Raw genomic sequence first — 16,750 nt, forward strand, 5'->3', positions numbered from 1 at the left:
TTTTCGACTGAGTATGTGTTCTTACCATCTTTATTTAACATGAGGCAATGCATTTCTTTCAAAACAAGAAAAATTAATAAAACTTTACAACAAATTAATTGGACCCCTCTGTTAACATTATTACAAAAAAAAAAAAAAAAACTCTTAGAGGCTATTCAGATGCAGAACTTTGACTGGACGTTGTCTGTGTTGAGCAGCCACCCTGCTGCTGAGACTTGAGCTTCTTGTAGTATTTCTGGAGGAGAAAGGATAAAACGTAACTATAAACAGACGTAAGTGTTCAAAATGCACTAAACACAGTACCTTAAATAAGTACCTGTATTATACACCAGTAAGAAAATAAAGTGCAATTAACATTCAGAATTAAGTCGTAACTTGTACCTCCATGTTCTGGTAATGCCTTAGGCTACTACAGTGATTTTTCTTAGCGGTTTCCTCATTGCCATAAAACAGAGAGCAGAGTCTGCAGAAGAAACCAGTCTTGGGCACCACAAAGTCAACCCCTTTGAAACACAGAGAAGAAAAAAAAAATTACTTTTCTAAGAAGTGATGTTGTCATGATGCATATGATTCAGTCATTGTTCACAGCATTATCAAACAAAGCCTTTTTGGTTCTAGAAAGCCAATAATTTAGTGCTGATGTTAGTGTCATTTGTAGTGGATATTTTACCAATGGGGTTGTCTGGGCTAAATGGGGGCAAAGTGAAGTCTTCAATCACAGGGGACTGAGAGCGGGCCTTTTTAGTCTCAGGTTCCTGTATGGGCTCCATCTCCCGACGTTGCTTGGACTCTTCTGCAAATGGAAAGTAACAAGTAAGAACACGCAATGGTACAAAAAAAAAAAAAAAAGATTTAAAACTGCTGTCTATGAGATTGAATACCTTTGACAGTGGATTTTTTATCAGGGACTGGTGTGCCAACAATATCGTTTTCTGACTTAGAATTGTCATCATCTTTAGCTATAGGCCTGTCCTCTTCTGAACCTGAGGAGACCTCTGCACACAATGAATCTGGAACTTTTACGGTTTCAGCCTTTTGCGGTTCTGGCTTAACATCAAGGTCCATGGATTCTACAGTTGCAGGAGGACTCTCGCTTACGGAAGTTGCTGCCGCTGGTTCACACTCCGCACTCATCTCAGGCTCTTCTGCTTCTTCAGCACTCTTTGTCGCCCCTCTTTTACCCCTTGTGGATCGCCTCACTACAAAGAGCAAAAAGGGGACCACAGTGATTACAAACCTACCTGCCATTTTAGACTTAAAAATACATCTAATCTGAGGGTACAAGAAAAACAATCTTGTTTCTATCTTTTACTCACCTGGGGTCTGACGAGCCCTCTTTTTGGCCCTTGTAGCTCTCTTTTTAACTTGCTTCTCCTCTTTGATCTCTTCACTAGGTTCCTCTTCCTCCTCCTCCCCTACTTCGTCCACAGTTACAAAGTTCATCTTGCGGAGCTCATCCAGGTCACAGGCATCCTCTTCTTGGCTTGGTGATTTCACAGGCTCCTCTGGTATGATTTGTGTTGTTTTGCTGGGACTGGTTGGCTTGGCTTCACTCTGCTCCAATTCCTCAATCTCCTCATCATCTCCTTTGGCCTCATCCAAAGTTACAAGAGTCTGAAAGGACAAACAAGAGGCCATGTAAACATACAGTAAAGAACTAAACCAAACCAAGGTAGCCTTAATGATGTTTTTAAACAATTTCAGTGGTCCAGTTGTCAACCAAAAAAAGAACAGACCTCAGGGTTGAATGAGTCAAACTCCTCCTCTTCATCAACAATCTCATCCAGTGTGACCAGGCCTTGAAGTTCTTTGTCCAACTGGTATTCTTCACCCCCAGTTTCATCATCTCCAACCTCATCAACTGTTAAAAGTGCCTCAGGTACTTCATCAGCCTTTGAATGCTGATCCTCATTTGATTCATCAAGATACTCTTCTTCACCCTCACTGACCTCATCAAGAGTAACCAAAGCATCATGGGATGGAAGTTCAGAGATTGCCTCATCTTTACTGTCAATCTCTGGGGCAGATGTTTCAGGCTGCTCGGGATGGTCATCTTCTGACTTCACTAATGTTTCTGTAGAAGTTGGTGGGCAGCCTTCCTTCTCTGAAGGAGAGGAGGAAACTGACTGGCTTGGATCAAATTTATCCAAGACCCCATTGTCAGTGCTTTCTTTTGAATGGGTCTCAACATTGGCATCCATCTCGGCTGAAACACTTTCTGCTACAATACAAAGCTCTCCTGTCTCACTCTTAACAACAGCAGTTTCCATCCCATCTGTTCCCAATGGTTTATCAACACTCTCTTCCTGAAGCTCATGCTCTTCTGGTTTTTGAGATGCAACCACTTCCACTACTGGTGTGGAATCTTCAGTCTTGATGTCCATTTTGTCTGTACATTCAATAACTCCAGGATCCCTGGTCTCAGAAGGTATAATCTTGTCAGTATGTTCTGATGTATTAGCTTGATTTGACTGTGCAATGGGAGAGATGATAGTATGGAGATCAGGTTCATCGTGAATCTTCTCGTCTCTGGCTGAAGATTCAGCGTTTGATGCCACAGTGTCCTCTGCATCATCCCCTACTTCGTCAACAGTGACAAACTCATCAATGTTAAATGGAAACGGTTCGTCATCGTTTTCCTGGAGAGCACAAATTCCTAATCAGCAATGCCCGTTTTCAGTTATAAGCCAGCAAACGTGTTAAATGTTGACACTTACCTTTTCCGTTGTCCTTGTTTTTGAGTGACCCCTTGAGGGCTGTGAGTTTTTGCTATGACTCTAAAATAAAGCAAACGATACAAATCAGGCCAAAACATCAACATTTCAGAGCGATTTCACAACTGAAGAAACAGAACCATCAAGGAAAAACAATAGCTTTATATATTTGATCCTTCTCACCCTGCGATCAACATCATGCCCCCTTGATCGCTTTGATGGAGGGCTGGATTCCCGCCTACTTCTTCGGGAGGATGACCCAGAGGATCCTCCACGCCTGGTGGTACTACTATCTTCTTCAGAATTACCCCTGCTCCTGTGCCTAGAAGCTGGCTCCTTTTCAGGGGACGAGGTGTCCACAGGCCTGCTTCTGGAACCAGTGTTCTGAGACTTTTTCTCTTTCTCTGCCTGCTTTTTGTTCTCAGCCTGCTTTTTGTTCTCAGCTTGAGTGGTTTTCTTGGTCGCTTGAGCAGGCTTCTTTGAGCTTGATGAACCTTTTGTGGTTGTCTTCTCTGCAGCTTTTTTCTCCAACTCGGCCTTCTGTTTGGCTTCCTCTTCAGCACGTTTTAATGAAGACTGCAAGCGACACTGATGGACAGCTAATTCGAGGGCCTTCAAAATTTCCTGTGTAACCGGAGGAAAGTCCAGAGAGTTGTCATCAATCTGGAAGGGCTCAGGCACTGTTTGGGGAAAGTTTGAGGCACAATTAACTGTGACAGATGAATTACTGACAGTTTGATCAGAAGTGGAGGGCAAATCAGAAGCAGAATCTAAGGTTGGAATGGAGTCAGATGCAATGGCTGCAGGTTCGGTTTGATTACTAGACTCATGGCTAACATCCGCCTTCAAAGGTTCAGTTGGTGTCAAGTCATTCGATTGGCCCTCACACATGATCTTGAGATCCTGTGGTCCACTTTCTTCCTCTTTGACATCAGTGCTTTTGGTAGGTTCTTCTGGACTCTCGGTCTCCATGGCCTCTACTGTAGTTTCCTCACTGCTAACAGCTGAAGCAGCAATATCAATTTCTGACTTGGTCTCAATATTCTTGTCTTCTGCTAGCTTTTCACTGTCAATTTTGCTTTCTTCCACAGATGTCGGAACCAATTCTTTGGGAGCATCTTCAGCCTGTGGGATAAGCTGATTGTTGTTTGTCTGATCAGTTGTGTCAAATAAAACAGATACTGAGGAAGCCAATTCATGCTCTGCTTTAGCAGACTCCACTGAAACAGCAGATTCTCCTGAGGGAACTGAGGATGCCAATTCAAGATTTGTTATCCCAGACTCAAATGAAACTGCAGATTCTGAAGCAGGAACAGAGGATGTAACTTCAAGCTCTGTTTTCCCAGATTCAGAATCAGGAACAGAGGATTCAACTTCATGCTCCGTGTTCATGGATTCAACTGGAACTGCAGATTCTGATGCAGGAACAGATGATTCAACTTCAAGCTCTGCTTTCCCAGACTCACCTGAAATGGCAGATTCTGTTGCAGGAACAGATGATTCAACTTCAAGCTCTGCTTTCCCAGACTCAACTGAAACAGCAGATTCTGAAGAAGGAACAGAGGATACAATTTCAAGCTCCTTGTTCATAGACTCAGGTTCTGCACTGGGAACTAAGGATCCAGCTTCATGCTCTTTTTTCACAGATTCAGTCTCCGGGGTTACCATGACAGTTTCATTAACAGCTTGGGTATCCATCTCTGCTTTATTCTCAGGAGTAGTTGTTTCTGCATTAGCAGACGTATCAACTGCAATGTCTTTGGGAGCTGCAGTAACTTCAGTTGCAGCTGCGTTAGCATTCAAATTTTCTTTACTATGCACAGCAGATTCAGTAGATGCACTAGCAGATGCTGTCGCAGCTACTGTTTTTTTGGCTTTGACCGTATTAGGTTTTTTTTCTGTTGCTGCTGATTGACCAGGAGGCTTTGCTCTAAGAGAAAACATAAACATGAAAGTAAATTATTTTGACATTTCCAGAATGCGTAATAAAAAAAATAAAAATAAAAAAAAAGCAAAATATGTAGCTCTTCCCCTCTTACCCTTTTGCGTCTGGCTTCTTTTTCAGCTGTTAAATAAATAACAACATGGTCACTTATTAATTAATTGCCACTGTAAAGGAATGTCAAGCCACACATGCAAAGGGCTAACAAAACCTGCTAAACTACCTTGATTGGTTTAGCCAGTTGAAAGTTGAGGGTATTGTTCTGGACTACACAACGGAACTTGAGGAAGCGGATGAAGATAGTCCTAGCAATAGTAGCATTCTCCATTTCAAAAATCATCTGAGAACGAAAGAAAATTAAAAACAATAAATACAACAGCTAAGATCTTTTTTAATTTTCCTTAAAAAAAAAAAAAAAAAAAGATCTGCAGAGATATTATGTAAAAATAGGATTTAATAAATATAAAAGTTAAATTTAAGTTTCTTACCCTGCCATTTAGTGGCAAAACCTTCTTGAAGTTACCATAGCGTTTGATTACAGTCTCTACTTCTTTGATTGCCTCAAGTGTTTTTGGCACATTACCAACAATGAGAAGGCGTTCTGGCAATGTGATGATTTCCTGTGGTCAGAAGGGAAAAAAAAAGATTTACTATACATTACTATACAAGTCTGAGGCATGATACAAGTTATTATCTCTTCAGCATTTACTCACAGGTGATTTCTCCATGTCCATGAGCACTCTGAAAACTGACTCCTTTGAGGAGAAAAAGATAAGACGGTCAGTACTAATCAGTATTAATCAAGTATAAATGTACTTGAGATGTAATGCACTCTTATGTCCATTATGCCCATATTGTGTTTTTAAATGAGAACACAGACCGTTTAAAGTAACTATACGTAATACATCAGTAGGTATGAAATTCAGTGAAAACAGTAGATTCCTTTACAGCAGTATGCCACATCAACATAGTTTTAACAAAGGAGTATTATCAATACAGACATCATGAAAGAGGCCAAAGAAAACGTTGACAGAGGAATCTTAAGAAAAGTAAGTGACCATGAACGTGAGGTTGCAAACTGTTGATATATATAACCTTATCTATGTTTTCCCTATTTCAGAGTTTTGTAATTTGTCGGGGAGGTCAAGAATCATCTAACAGTCTCAACTAAGAATAGCATGCAAATAAATACATCTCATGGCAGGTTTGCAACCTTCCAAACCTATTTTGTCTAGTTAGTAATGGTCCAGGGGTTCTCAACTCGTCTCTGAGCTCTACTTTCCTGCAGATTTGAGCTCCAAATGTAATCAAACATATCTTAACAAGCTATTTAAGGACTTCAGGCTTACTAGAAAGTTACAGGTAGACGTGTTTGATCAAGGTTGGAGCTAAACTAGGAAAGTAGACCTCGAAGGCCAGAGTTAAGAACCCCTGTAATAGTCTACACTGTCAAATATATATGTGCAATGTGGCCTAAATTGGGGGCTCTGAAGTCATAAAAATAACAGAAACAACATACAGTTGCTTTAATAAAATTGGGGTAAGAACCAAAACTTGTACAACTTGTATGTATCTAGAACATTCATAAAATATTTTTCCCCCTCTGCATAACTTCAGACAGAGATGAAGTGCACACTCACAGTGTAGTTCAGGTCTATAGGTTGCATCATCATCTTTACGGTTATCTCGTTCTCTTGAACTTTAGCTGGGTTCTCAGAGCAGGCCTTCACCATTGCTTCAACTGCCTCTGTGTTGGGCATCTGCAGGTAGGCCTAAAAAGAATTATAAAAATACTGTTAAAATATATAATACAGTATAATATAAAATAATATTACACGTTAACAACAACAATACATATAATATATAAAATTAAGATATTACATTTTTAATAAATAGCCTCTGATAGACTAACGCTGCATTCACACGGGCGTCAGCATTAACGCTTCTCATGTACTTTGAATGGGTGACGACATGCATTGCCGAACAGAATTGTGGGTTCCGTCGCGTCACTCATGTTGCTTGTGGCAGAAGTTGAAGATTTCGCAACTTTAAGCACCAACGCAGGCGTCAGCCAATAAGATCACAGACGCTAGCCAATCGCGTTCATGCAACACCAAAAAGTAATGTGACTGGCTGTTGTACTATGACGGTCCTGTCAGCTCAAGCTTTAGACATGCCCTTCGTCAAGCGTTGATGCTGACGCCCTGTGTGAATGCAGCGTAAAGCCTTCTAAAGTATTCTCGTCACTTCATAACATTGAGGTTGAACCACTGTCGTCACATGGACTATTTTAGCAATGTTTTTACTACCTTTCTTGAAAGTGTTTTTTGTGACTCGGTCTATCGGAGGCCAGATAGCTTATGGATTTCATTAAAAAATATAATTTATTTGTTTTCCGAAGATGAACGATGGTCTTATGTGTTTGGTGCTACATGAGGGTGAGTAATTATTGACTGATTTTTCATTTTTGGGTGAACTAACCCTTTAAAAGATGCAGTATGTAATATTGACAGCTAGCAGTTGAAATGGGTACTGCAGACCAAATTTAAAATATAAGAGAGTCATTTCTCCCACCCCTACTCCTCAGACTCAACACTTACACAGGGTGCCAGATTGAAAAACAGGAACAAGAGCAATTGACAATGAAAAGTGACAAGCCTTACACTGCCTAATATATACGTTAGCAATGTTTTTAATGTTTGCAAATTATAAACCAGCTCATATCCATCCCAAGTAGTTGCCTGGATAAATCAGCCATCTTTAGCAGAAGATCAATGCTTAACTATCAAGGGGAAAAAAATTGCCAAATTAGCATTTGTTTTTTAAAGTCTTTTTGGCTGGATGCCAAGGCTTTTTAAGTTGGGTAGAATCTGCGATCTCAGTTTGTTTGCTGGATTCCATAGCTACAATATGCTGCGCTTTCTGGCAACTGACAGAACTGGCAACTAGTGGTGTCGAAATACTATTGGATAAACTCGAAGTGGGTGGGATCACATAGATATTCCGACCCAGAACGCATATTTCAAAGCGAAATAACTGGCTGTAGCATTGTTTTTTTTTTATATAGAAACGAGTATCTGAACTTAATATGTTTGCAGATATTTAGGAAACATGCTATGGTATTTTTTGTGCTTTAGTGCAGACAAAAACAAACAAAAGCAAACAATAAAGCACATACAGCACCCTTTAAAGTTATTACCTTTTGTTGAGTGATTGCTATGACAGGAGTTGCAGTGAACCCGTATGGTTTAGCAAGGTTGATGAGCTCATCCTCAGTAACCCCTTTCTCTGGAAGATTTGCAATCTCAACTATATTTTTTCTCCAGGGTATTTCCTGTAGTCAAAGAAGGAAGGTAGAAGTAGTTTTTAATTGTAAATAAATAAATTAATAAATACAGTTTAGAGGGAGAATGTTATTTAACACAAAATAACATACCTTCTTCACAAGTTTCTTGGCAACTGGGGTCTCTGCCAAATTAAAAAAAATGTTATACAGATTGTCCAACATGGCCACAGGAACAACTACAAAGGAAGATGCAGTAACTTACCTGAATCCTTAGCAGGGGGCTTAGCTTTAGCTGTCTGTACCATCTTTTTGGGGTCATTCAGTTTTCCCTTGGTTACTTGAGATGTCTTGGAACCTGGCAACTCTTTTGCTTTAGCTGGCTGAGATGCCTTCACTGGGTTCGGACCTTTTACTGGGTTTGGACCCTTTACTGGGTTTGCACCTTTTACTGGGTTTGGACCCTTTACTGGGTTTGCACCTTTTACTGGGTTTGCACCTTTTACTGGGTTTGCACCCTTTACTTTTGCTGACTGAGTTGGTTTTGTCGTAGTCACTTCTTTTCTATAATAAGACACAAATGCATTCACAGAACCATTTGTAAAATGTTTGAAACAGGCATAAATAAATAAATAAATAAATAAATTAATAATAATAATAATAATAATAATAATAATAATAATAATAATATCAACAGTTATTTCTAGATTCACTGCAAAACCACTGCATGCATGAGCACTTACTTCTTTACAGACTTTTCAGTCTTAACTGATTTCCTCTCATCATCATCTCTTGCATCCTACAAAAGTGCACAGATTGGATTTAATGCCAGGGCTTGGTATAGGTCACATCTCTAAGTGGACATGAAAGAGTCAAACATACCTTCTCCATGCAGATCTTGATGACCTGACCACGAATTGTCAGGTTCTTACAGTTGAGCAAAGCTTTGGCATCCTCCTCTCTCTCCATACACACAGAGGCCTGAAGAGAGAATCAAAAACGTTTACAACAGCTATACCAGCTACGCATTACACTGCCATGCAAACATTTGGGGTAAGTACGTTTTTTTTTATTTTTGGAATGACTTTCATTCAGCAAGGACTAGTGGTTCAACGGATCACAAAACTCATGGTTCGGATCATATCACGGTTATTAAGGCACGGATCGGATCATTTTTCGGATCAGCACAAAAAAAAATTGGGGGGTGGGGGGTAACTTTGCATTTATTACATAAAGCCCACTTTAACTACTCCGATACGACAGCAGAAACTACTAGCCTAACTGATACAGTATTAAAGGCAAGTGAACAGACTGTAAAAAGAACAACTACTGTACACCAATTACAAGCATAGATAAATACAACATAAAGTTACAAATAAAGTATAAGGTATAACTGTGTTATTAATTTTCATGTACAGAAATGTAATAATTAAATATAAAATGACACTGTATAAATTTAATATAGATTAATCTTTGTTAAAGCTGTGTTTTGTTGTATGATTTACATGACAGACAACAGCAGTATAGGTTGTTGTCACTTTAAGAGTAAGACCCCGTGCACATACACATCCGAATTTTCACCTTGTTCAATTAAGACATAACCGAATACTTGCCGAGATTTTGACTGACATAATGCATGTATGTGTCCATCCAAGTGCATTGAGGACGCAAAAGAGAAATCAATTTGGAGTTCGCAAGCTATCTGAAATGCACCTCTCTCTCTCTCTGTGTGCGCGCGAGCCTTGTATGTGTGTCTGTGCGCACCGATAACAGCGCTGCGTGCGATCCCAAATTAAATCCTCTTTCGCCTCTTCTAGCGCTGGAATGGTTTTATATCTATTTAATGTGTAAACTAGCAAGACAAAACACGATAAATGATAACCTTTTACTCTATTGCGGTGAAACTTGCAATTGATCCGCGAATCACATGCGTGCCGAACCGTGGGGCTTGGTCCGTTCGGATCACAGATCAACAAGGATCCGTTTAACCACTAGCAAGGACGCCTTAAATTGATAGAGGTCTGGTTTCACAGACAATGCTTAGATTAAGGCAGGATTAAATCTTTTGAATTTTCTATTCAACGTATCCTGAAAAAAACATCATGGTTTCCACAACATTAGGCAGCACAACTGTTTTTAACATTGCTAATAATAATAATAAAAAAAAAATGTATCTTGAGCAACAAATCATTATATTAAAATGATTTCTGAATGATCATGTGACACTGAAGACTGGAGTAATAATGCTGAAAATTTGCATCAGAAATAAATTAAAATACAGAAGTTATGTTAAATTGTTATATTATTTCACACTATTACAGTTTTTAAAGGACTTGCCTCACGAATCGCCTTCAGGAGGATGGCAGTATATATCTTGCCAAAAGGTTCAATGGCATCAGTCAATTCTTTGCTGGTGGTACCATGAGGAACTCCAATGAGCCTCAGCAAACAGGATGTGCCTGGGGCATCCCTGGCTTTAGGCTTCACATCATGCTAAAACAAAAAAAAGATATTAATTAGATTTCATTTTATTAGAACAGATACACTTAAATTATTTCAAAAGTGTTTTCTAAAGACCCTGCAGCAAATACGACAATATAATGAGCTTAAAGCCAAAGAAACGAAGGAAGAACCACAATTACAACTGCACGTAACTGCTGTATGAAGATGTACCTTTGGAGTGCTGGAGGTCTTTGTGGTGGAGGTTCTGCTTGTCTTGGGGTACTCAGGTCTCTTAGGTGGTGAAGACCGTTTCCAACTACTGCTGCTGCTTCCCTTTGATGAGGAAGTAGAGGAAGCACTTTTCTTCTTTGCTAGCTCAGCCAGCAGAGCTGGTGCCAAGGACTTCACCACAGCCTTCAAAGTATTACTGTCTGTAATTGATGAAAACTCAGCTGTGGGAAAGAAAAGAACTTCATTTAGTAGTACACCAAGTGATTTGAAAGCAAAAAAAAAAGTATACAATAAATTGCAAGAGCGTTGTAATGATTGTTCTTACCTGATGACATGAGTTTCATGGCCAGTCGTTCGCCACTGCTGGATCTCTGTTGCCGGGAGGGGCTGCTCCGGCGGGGACTCGAGCGGCGTGGAGGAGAGCGCCTACTGTAACCTGGAGACCTTGACCGTTGAGATGGAGGACTACGGGACCTACGGGACCTATAAGGACTGACTCGAGACTTCCTATGGGGGGACCGGCTGTGACTTCTGCTACGCCGGTACCTTCTAGGGCTTCGGGATCGGGAGCGTGAACGGGATCGTTTACGACGGCTTGAAGAGTCATGGTGCCGCTTCGGACTGGGGGATCTGGAGTACGAGTGTGATCGGGTGTGCCGCTTTGAGCTGCTGTGTTCTGATTTGGGCTCAGGTCTGTGGATGATTGACATTTTCAAGTGAATTTAAATGCCAACCGTCTTAAAGTATAAAATAAAAAAACAACTGTATTTCTACATCTACATGTCCAAGATTGGATATAGTAGGGATTTACCTGGAAACAGAGACAGCCTCAACATTCCAGTCAGGGTATCTATAACAAAATAAAAATATGGCTTTTTGTTAGTTAAATGAGAAATTTTCCTATGGAATTCTTAGCTAAAGGTGAACATGAGCAATAGCAGCCATTCATAAAACACTCACTGTTTCCTAAGACGCCTACAACTCTCAATATGAAGATTTGTGTTCTGATGTTCAAGCCAGTCCTGTAAGCAAAAACAAAACAAAACATTCAACGATGTCTTTGCTTTAAATAATGCTTAAATTATTACGTGTTTTAAACAGTGCAATTGATTATAAAAACTTGGTGTAACAGATTACCAAGATATGTATATAGAAGTAAAACAAAAAAAAAAGACATGAAATACCAGAAGTCCAAATTTAAAGAGATGATAAAGCTTGTTTAACCCACTATAGTCTCATTAATGCATAAAAAATTTTTAAGTCCATGATTTTCATGATAAAACTTCTTCCAAAAAAGTCCAAAGTGTGGCTTCAGGTATTACGGAGATGGAGATCGCCATCTGCCTTTTGTCTTCAGCATTGTGGAAAGTCATCAGGTCTGCCTTCACAATAGGTACAGTATTTTTTCAGCCAGTCCAAGGTCTTAAACTATGTTTCAGCAAAATGGTTTTTCATCAGGCTTCCACAGGTTTCCAGAAAATGGACTGATTAATTTTCTTCTGAAACTGGAAATGGCTTGGAGTAGTCAAGATACAGTTCTTTTTTCCAGCCATGGTTTACCAGCTGCATTATCTACTCTATTTACACCAGCTTAGTGTCTTTTTTTTTTAAACCCAAAATGAACTGCACAATTATTGAGCAACTGAAGTTAACAAACATTAAAATTTCATTATAGTTTTGGGACATTTTATTTCATAATTAAATTTAGTACAGTTTTAGCTCAAAGTTCACCAAAACATTGAAATGAATTAAACAGCAATCGAGACCCTTTACATACAGCGAAAAATAATGCAAACATCTTTCAAATGAGGCACTACTGGGTAAGAAGATACTCACCTTAATCTGGACACATTCAATGGTACATAGAGAGCATGTATGAGGAAAGATTCTAGGAGTAGCTGCTGAGTAATCATTCATCATGGTAGGAGTCGGAAGCCTCTTGGTGGCAGGCACGCTGACTGGAGGGGAAAGGAACGGGATCCAGTTGGCATTCGGACCTCCGGAGATGTCGTCCATGGCCATCATTGGAAGAAGACCCAGTTGAGGTGGCATCTGCGCTGGAGGTCGACTAGTTGGTGGCAGAACAGTCTGGGGCGCAGGTGGTCTTGCTGGGATCGTCTTCATGAGTCTTGGATCCAATGGTAGAGGTTTCTGAAGCTTTGGAACAGGGGCTGGAGCTGGTTGGCACGGCTGAGGATGCTTTGTGATGTCCATTCCACCGAAGGGTGGTCTAGAGACCTCACTCCCATACTTTGATGACTCTTTAGGTAGGTGTTCACTTGCATAGCCATCTGAGCTCTCCTCAGGATAGCCAAATTTACTCGAATGTCCATAGTCAATGACTTTGCTGTATTCAGATCTCGCATCAACGTCCCTTTTCACTTTACGCATACGGATGTCCCGCAAAATAAACGGTAGGTTGTCAGGAGTCAGCTGATCATCTGGATAGTGGCTTAGAAGCTCTAGGTCCTCATTGGAGAGTCCAAAGCTTGCTAGGATGCTGCTGGCACTTTCAGAAGTGTAACGTGAAGGCCGCTGTTCTGGTGGAGGTTGGCTGTCTAAACCGCTTGATGCTCCACCAAAACCAGAAGACTGGAACAGCTGTGAGGAACTGGAAGGACGATCCAAGCTTGAAGATCCAAAGAGCTTGCCTGGGCCTTGGTATATGGACCAGTCTCCCTCATCAGATCTCGAAGACCCTGGAAAGACGCTCCCTCCGGAGGAAAGCACTTCATCCCTCGTGTCCTTTCTCATGCGGGGATCTGGTTTTTTGGGTTGCTGGAGCATTTGAGTGAGAAGGCGCACTTCCTCGCGGGCTCCCCGAAGGTTCTGGTCTATGGCGGCTTCAAGATCTGGGGAAATCTGCGACTGACGTTGTCCCAGTGAGAAAGGCTGGTTGACCAATCCCCCTCGAGAACCGGACATGGAACCTGGGCCAAGACGGGCTGGTCCCAGCTCCATTCGAGGCTGTGACCCAAGACCATACTGGCCAGGCACGACGGGTCTCTGACCACTGGGAAACAGCCCTCCACGGGGATTATATAATGGATGCGACATGGTGACCTTAAGCAAGTTGAGCAAGGTCAAAGCAGGTGTAGCAACTGCAGACGGAGCGACGCTTGTGCCAGCAATTGCATTCAGCTGGTGAAGTGCCAACTGAGTCTTTATCTGTGCCAACTGGAGGGAGACGGGGCCGAAGAGCGGCAGACTCCCAAAATGCCTCAGGGAATTTGCAACAGGGGGCACAAAACTTTCCAAGAACAATGAAAAGCTGGAAAAATTAGGGGAAAAACACACAGAAAGCGTTATTGGCTTGTCGTCCTCACGTCCTCACACAGAAACTGCAAAACGGCTGCGACCAATTTCCCCTTCTGTCACACACTCTCAAATCTCCAGCTTCGAAGGATTTAAACAGGTTTCCATGTCTTCACTGAAGAAGAAAACAGCAAGCAAAAAGGACAAGACAGACAATGGAAAATAATATCACAGTATAAGAGTATTTAAGAGTATCTTCACATCATGCATGAGTTTTAGTGGTTTTCGTTCTTTTTTTGACCGGAATATGAACAGGGAGGGACAAACATGCCTTAAGACAGGACAACATGATAGGCCAGACTGTTAATTCATGGATATTAGACAACTGTTATTTATTAATACTGTGAGCAGTACCTTGACCATTTTTTAACATCAATGCTGGCTTTTCAGAATAAAACTTGGAGTCTGAACCATCAATATTGTCCATCCCTGTCAACAAAGATCACACTAGGGTGACTCATCTTCGTGAACAGTTTAATGAAAAAAGGAAGAGACTAAAAGAATCTACTACTGTAAAAGAAACTACAGAGCTGCTGCACCAAACATTTCTCAAAACAAACATAAATCAACAAATTCTAACTGAACAACAAGAGCTGTGTTTTCCAAAAGCAATAGCCTCTACAATCTACTTAAGCTTATGATGCATTTGGGAAACACAGTACAGATAAAGTAAAGATGTGAATGGTGAAGCCCTACAATTCACCTCACTCTATAAACCTCTTTATAATATTTTTTTTCGAACAGTAAAATTGTTAAGACAATAAAATGCAAAAATAAAAGTAAAAAGGAAACAGCATTCACCACCCATGTATCGTCCATATCACATTTTTCTAAGTAAATATAAAAATTGTAGAGCAGGACATAATTATATTCTCATGGAAAAATTACTTTTCAAATCTGTCCTTAATGGCTGCCATCACTGCCATAACCTTGGTTAATTGGCATTAAAGTTGGCATGAAACAAAAGTTCACCATATCTATTTTCCAAATGTGTTATTGATCTTATGCATTTTTTTTTTTTACCTCAATCTTTATTCAAAACAACAACTTGTCAGACTTCTCCAATCATTTAGTCAACTTAAGCATTAATTTGCCTCCATTTCTGTGTTATGCCCACATATCAAAATCCAATCAACAACTTTTGTATAGTACCAAGTCCCCACCCCATTTTTCAATAAAGTTATTTTTATATATACGTTACAAGACATAAGAAAAGACCTATTTCCATTTCATCATGGCTTTTCATTGTTGTGTAGTAGCCTACAACTATGTAAAAACAGTGCAGATGTCAGCCGAAAAGAAAATTATTATGAAAATATTTTTCTCATAAATAACATGCACTAATAAAGTGTGCACAACAAGACCATTAAGTAAATGAGGTCAATTCTGACTTCAGTTTTCCTTTGTTTTAACTGATTTACTCCAAACACTCTTATACAAAACTTTACATGTAATGGTCTAAATATCAGAATTTGAATGAACATATCAAATATCAACCATGCATCTGAAACCCCAAAAGACTGGGTTTTGTATAGCATGTACTGTCATGACTCAGCAGGAAGTGTTTTAAAGGGAAAATTCACTGCAAAACAAATGTGAGGCCGCCATCCAGCGACTGAACACAAAATGTCCACTGAACAGTAATAGACCGCCTCTCACAGCAGCCATTTCTGATAGCAGGCCTACACCTGTATTAAATGTCAAACACTGGACACTAGACAGAGCCAATCTTCCGGGAATTATTATGAAGAAATACACAAAAACACAATATGATGTTATAACCCCCACATCTGCTTCAGTTCCCCATGCAACAATATTAGAGCACGTGGAATAAAACTAAAGATCACAAATCATGTCAAACTGCAAACAATTGCTAAAACACGTATTTGTGATGAGACTGAATAACTGACCGATTGATACCCCAACAAAACTGTAACGCTCCATTACGAAATCGCTCACGCCGCTTAATCGATCGCTTGATCAATGGCGTTACAGTCTGGATGGGGTGTTTAAGTTATGTTTTCGTTGCCAGTGTATCTCATACAAAATGAAAACAATGTTTAAATGCACGAAACACGCAGTGTGCGCAGTAACACGCTGGTCGGTAAGTGAAATCAAGCAGATATATGTATGCAGGCCTCTGGCTCTACTGCTTCGCCATTAGTATCGTTCACCCCGATTTCAGTCGACGTCGTCATTTTTACAGAGCAACAATCACATTATTCGACACAGAAATCGCCACATTTACACTAGAAGCGCTAGAGAACACTGTTGGGATGCACCACAGTGACATACCTCGTAGTTTAATATGTAAAATCTTACGATGGAAATGCATCCGAAGAAGAAAACGCTCCGGTTTCAGGGGACGGTCTGCTTGCGTCTCAGACGTGACCAGTTGATTGACGATGTGATGCACAAGACATATAGTCAGGAAAACCAATCAAACCCGAAACCTTGTGATACGGAAAACCTCCAACCTTTCAGTTATTATGTAAAAACTAATTATTTTGCGGGAAGTGTGAACTTCTTTTCTTTTTTTTCTTTTTTTTTTGCAAAATGGGAAAAGAGAGACGGGTGTTACGCCGTTTCTTGTAAACAACAGAGAGAGTGTCGTTCACTTCAAGGATCTCCAGGAGATGGCAGTGTTTTCATTTTGGTGACTACTCTGCTGGCTTTATTTCAGGCAAAGGCTACTGTTTAAAACATCACGTGATAACAATGTAGGCCTACAAACATTTAATTTACCATTTATTTCAGTGAAGGCTTATATATTTATGTATTTTAGCGTATTTTATGTTGTCTAAGTAATTTTGCATGGTTCAC

At 40.2% G+C, this 16,750-nt stretch overlaps 2 protein-coding genes across 6 annotated transcripts in view; one reads left to right on the forward strand and one right to left on the reverse strand.

The window, feature by feature from the left end:
* znf638 (zinc finger protein 638) overlaps positions 1 to 16,750 on the reverse strand; it is a 27,207-nt gene continuing 10,457 nt past the window's right edge. For 2 of the 5 annotated variants that reach the window (XM_048185761.1, XM_048185760.1), the window contains 24 exons: positions 12,449 to 13,883; positions 11,573 to 11,634; positions 11,424 to 11,462; positions 10,938 to 11,305; positions 10,613 to 10,833; positions 10,277 to 10,432; positions 8,822 to 8,920; positions 8,683 to 8,738; positions 8,205 to 8,503; positions 8,093 to 8,124; positions 7,856 to 7,990; positions 6,297 to 6,428; positions 5,370 to 5,411; positions 5,145 to 5,276; positions 4,880 to 4,996; positions 4,754 to 4,779; positions 2,898 to 4,644; positions 2,718 to 2,777; positions 1,737 to 2,639; positions 1,317 to 1,614; positions 882 to 1,199; positions 671 to 793; positions 382 to 503; positions 1 to 235 (listed from right to left, as the gene is read on the reverse strand). In XM_048185761.1, coding sequence (XP_048041718.1) covers positions 152 to 235; positions 382 to 503; positions 671 to 793; positions 882 to 1,199; positions 1,317 to 1,614; positions 1,737 to 2,639; positions 2,718 to 2,777; positions 2,898 to 4,644; positions 4,754 to 4,779; positions 4,880 to 4,996; positions 5,145 to 5,276; positions 5,370 to 5,411; positions 6,297 to 6,428; positions 7,856 to 7,990; positions 8,093 to 8,124; positions 8,205 to 8,503; positions 8,683 to 8,738; positions 8,822 to 8,920; positions 10,277 to 10,432; positions 10,613 to 10,833; positions 10,938 to 11,305; positions 11,424 to 11,462; positions 11,573 to 11,634; positions 12,449 to 13,883 — 7,006 coding nt within the window. In that variant the 3' untranslated portion in view covers positions 1 to 151. Of the gene's footprint in view, positions 236 to 381; positions 504 to 670; positions 794 to 881; positions 1,200 to 1,316; positions 1,615 to 1,736; positions 2,640 to 2,717; positions 2,778 to 2,897; positions 4,645 to 4,753; positions 4,780 to 4,879; positions 4,997 to 5,144; positions 5,277 to 5,369; positions 5,412 to 6,296; positions 6,429 to 7,855; positions 7,991 to 8,092; positions 8,125 to 8,204; positions 8,504 to 8,682; positions 8,739 to 8,821; positions 8,921 to 10,276; positions 10,433 to 10,612; positions 10,834 to 10,937; positions 11,306 to 11,423; positions 11,463 to 11,572; positions 11,635 to 12,448; positions 14,043 to 16,222; positions 16,388 to 16,750 lie in introns of those variants that run through there. The other 3 variants (XM_048185764.1, XM_048185762.1, XM_048185763.1) reach the window with 3 other exon arrangements.
* The window catches only part of LOC125265501, a 23,949-nt gene continuing 23,708 nt past the window's right edge, over positions 16,510 to 16,750 (forward strand). The window contains exon 1 of the mRNA XM_048185765.1: positions 16,510 to 16,647. The gene's annotated coding sequence lies outside the window, so the exon portion shown is untranslated. The remainder of the gene's footprint in view (positions 16,648 to 16,750) is intronic.

This window comes from Megalobrama amblycephala, linkage group LG3, assembly GCF_018812025.1.
Source record: "Megalobrama amblycephala isolate DHTTF-2021 linkage group LG3, ASM1881202v1, whole genome shotgun sequence".
Taxonomy (NCBI): domain Eukaryota; kingdom Metazoa; phylum Chordata; class Actinopteri; order Cypriniformes; family Xenocyprididae; genus Megalobrama; species Megalobrama amblycephala.